Here is a 2,500-nt window from a genome sequence, read left to right as displayed (position 1 = left end):
ACCTTTTCCACCTCTGCCTACATCTAGTTCTGCTCAACAGACCTCTCTCCAGACAATTTGGTGTTCTTGACACTGTCTCTGCTTCCACTTTATAAGATGATAAAAATATCGGCCATCAGCATGTAGAGCAGAGCTGTGTGTGTGTGTGTGTGTGTGTGTGTGTGTGTGTGTGTGTGTGTGTGTTGGTTTCCTGTTCCTATGAGTACTTTCGGTACTAAAACCTTTGTGATGGCTGATGGCACTTCCTGGTCTCCGCCCCCCTGCAGAGCTGAACATGGCACCAGAGCAGCGGGGGGGCGGGGCCGAGCTCGGCCACGCCTCCGGCAGTAACACCAGCCTACCCACGGTGCCGAGCGCGGGGGGGAGTGGCGTGGGCAAGGTGGCGAGCTGGGCGGTGAGCTTCGAGAGGCTCCTCCAGGACCCCTCGGGAGTCGTCTACTTCACGGTCAGGGACCCTCCCTCCCTCTCTACCTGACCATCCCTCCCTCCCTCTCTTTCTCTCCCTCCCTCCCTCTCTACCTGACCATCCCTCCCTCCCTCTCTTTCTCTCCCTCCCTCCCTCTCTACCTGACCCTTCCTCCCCCCCTCTCTACCTTACCATCCCTCCCTCCCTCTCTTTCTCTCCCTCCCTCCCTCCTTCTCTTTCTCTCCCTCCCTCCTTCTCTTTCTCTCCCTCCCTCTCTACCTGACCCTCCCTCCCTCCCTCCCTCTCTATCTGACCCTCCCTCCCTCCCTCTCTTTCTCTCCCTCCCTCCGTCTCTACCTGACCCTCCCTCCCTCTCCTTCTCTCCCTATCTCTCTCTCTTTCTCTCCCTCCTCCCCTCAGGTATTCAGCATTCCTGCTCAGTTGTTTATTTTTCTTCATCTGAAGCAACGACTCAGATTAGCATGACATGGTGAATGATAAAAAGAGAGAGGGGAGAGATGGAGAGAGAGTGAGGGAGAGAGAGGAGGGAGGAGAGAGAGAGAGAAGAGAGAGGGAGGAAGATGAGAGAGAGGACAGAGGAGAGATGAGAGAGAGTGAGGGAGAGAGGAGAGGGAGAGAAGGAGATAGAGAGAGGAGAGAGAGAGAGAGGAGAGAGAGGGATAGAGAGAGAGAAAGATAGAGAGAGAGAGAGAGAGAGAGAGAGAGAGAGAGAGAGAGAGGAGAGAGATCAAATCAAATTAAATCAAAGCTTTATTTGTATAACGCATTTCATACCCAGAGGCAACACAATGTGCTTTACAGAGAACAAGGGAGGTGGGCATACGACCCACTCTCTACATATTCCAGAGGGAAGCAAAAAAACAGTAATCACCCGGGGGCCAGATGAGTGAGCTGTAAAAATTCTTCCCTGACCCCTCTCAACAAGGCGATTGAGCAAGCTCCAGGAGTATGTTTGTCTACCGGCTAAGAACATTTATAAAGCAATACATTACATTAAATTACATTTCAGAGTAAGAGAGGCTAAAAAAGCATCATAGGAGAGAGGACATCCTACGGACATGCTACGACATCCACAGCAGACACAGGGGTATCTATCGGACTCCGGGAGGTCTGCTGGTGACAGTGGGGCATCCACTGGACCTGGTTAGAAGATAGGAGGGAGAGAGAGAGATAGAGAGATAGAGAGAGAGAGAGAGATAGAGAGAGAGAGAGAGAGAGAGAGAGAGATAGAGATAGAGAGAGAGATAGAGAGAGAGATAGAGAGATAGAGAGAGAGAGAAAGAGAGAGAGAGTCCAGGTGGGTGACTAGGCTGGAAGTGAGTGTGGGAGTGTGTCTAGTGAATATACTATAGACAAGAGCTACTGTATGTCTTGATTAGGACACACATGGTGTGTGGAGCTGTGTGTGTGTGTGTGTGTGTGTGTGTGTGTGTGTGTGTGTGTGTGTGTGTGTGTGTGTGTGTGTGTGTGTGTGTGTGTGTATGTGTGTGCCTTTGTGTGGGTGGCTAGCAATCACATCTGAAATAATGCAACACTGTGGGGTTTGGTAAAAGGCTGATGATATAAGACTAGCACAGGTTTACAGACAAATAGCAAGCAGACAGACAACAGGACAGACAGACCAGTAAACCACCCACACAATCACTTCCTCTTACATAGTCATGCATATTTATAGAGAGGTCATACACGCTGCTTCTGGTGACTGTTTCTGCTGTATGGGGTGTTCCTACTGTGCTGACTGTATGTGGTGTTCACACTCAGACTGTTTGAGGTGTTATGTTTGTTACTGGTGTTTCGCAAAGGAAATGCACTTGTGAGTTCTGGTAAGTAGGAGTACGTTGGCTTTCCTGACGGTAAATGCAATGACCAGTATTGTAAGTCGCTTTGGATAAAAGCTTCAGCTAAATGACTGTAATGTAAAATGCCCCTGACTATTGTTACTGGTGTGGTTTCTGATTCTGCTCCATGCTCCCACAGGCCTTCCTGAGGTCAGAGGTCAGCGCTGAGAATATCCTGTTCTGGCAGGCCTGCGAGAGGTTCCGACACATCCCAGCCAATCACACTGACAAGGTA

The 2,500-nt window shown here is 50.2% G+C and overlaps 1 protein-coding gene across 1 annotated transcript in view; it reads left to right on the top strand.

Moving 5' to 3' along the window:
* rgs14b (regulator of G protein signaling 14b) overlaps window positions 1-2,500 on the top strand; it is a gene marked incomplete at its 3' end in the record, with an annotated part of 9,274 nt that overhangs the window by 1,081 nt on the left and 5,693 nt on the right. Inside the window, exons 3-4 of the mRNA XM_084453094.1 lie at window positions 267-445; window positions 2,405-2,497. Of these exons, the coding sequence (XP_084309220.1) occupies window positions 267-445; window positions 2,405-2,497 (272 nt within the window). The remainder of the gene's footprint in view (window positions 1-266; window positions 446-2,404; window positions 2,498-2,500) is intronic.

Source organism: Borostomias antarcticus, assembly GCF_949987555.1.
Source record: "Borostomias antarcticus genome assembly, chromosome: 1".
In the NCBI taxonomy this organism is placed as follows: Eukaryota; Metazoa; Chordata; class Actinopteri; order Stomiiformes; family Stomiidae; genus Borostomias; species Borostomias antarcticus.
Note: the sequence above shows the minus strand (reverse complement) of the source record. Positions and strands in the feature narration are given on the sequence as shown.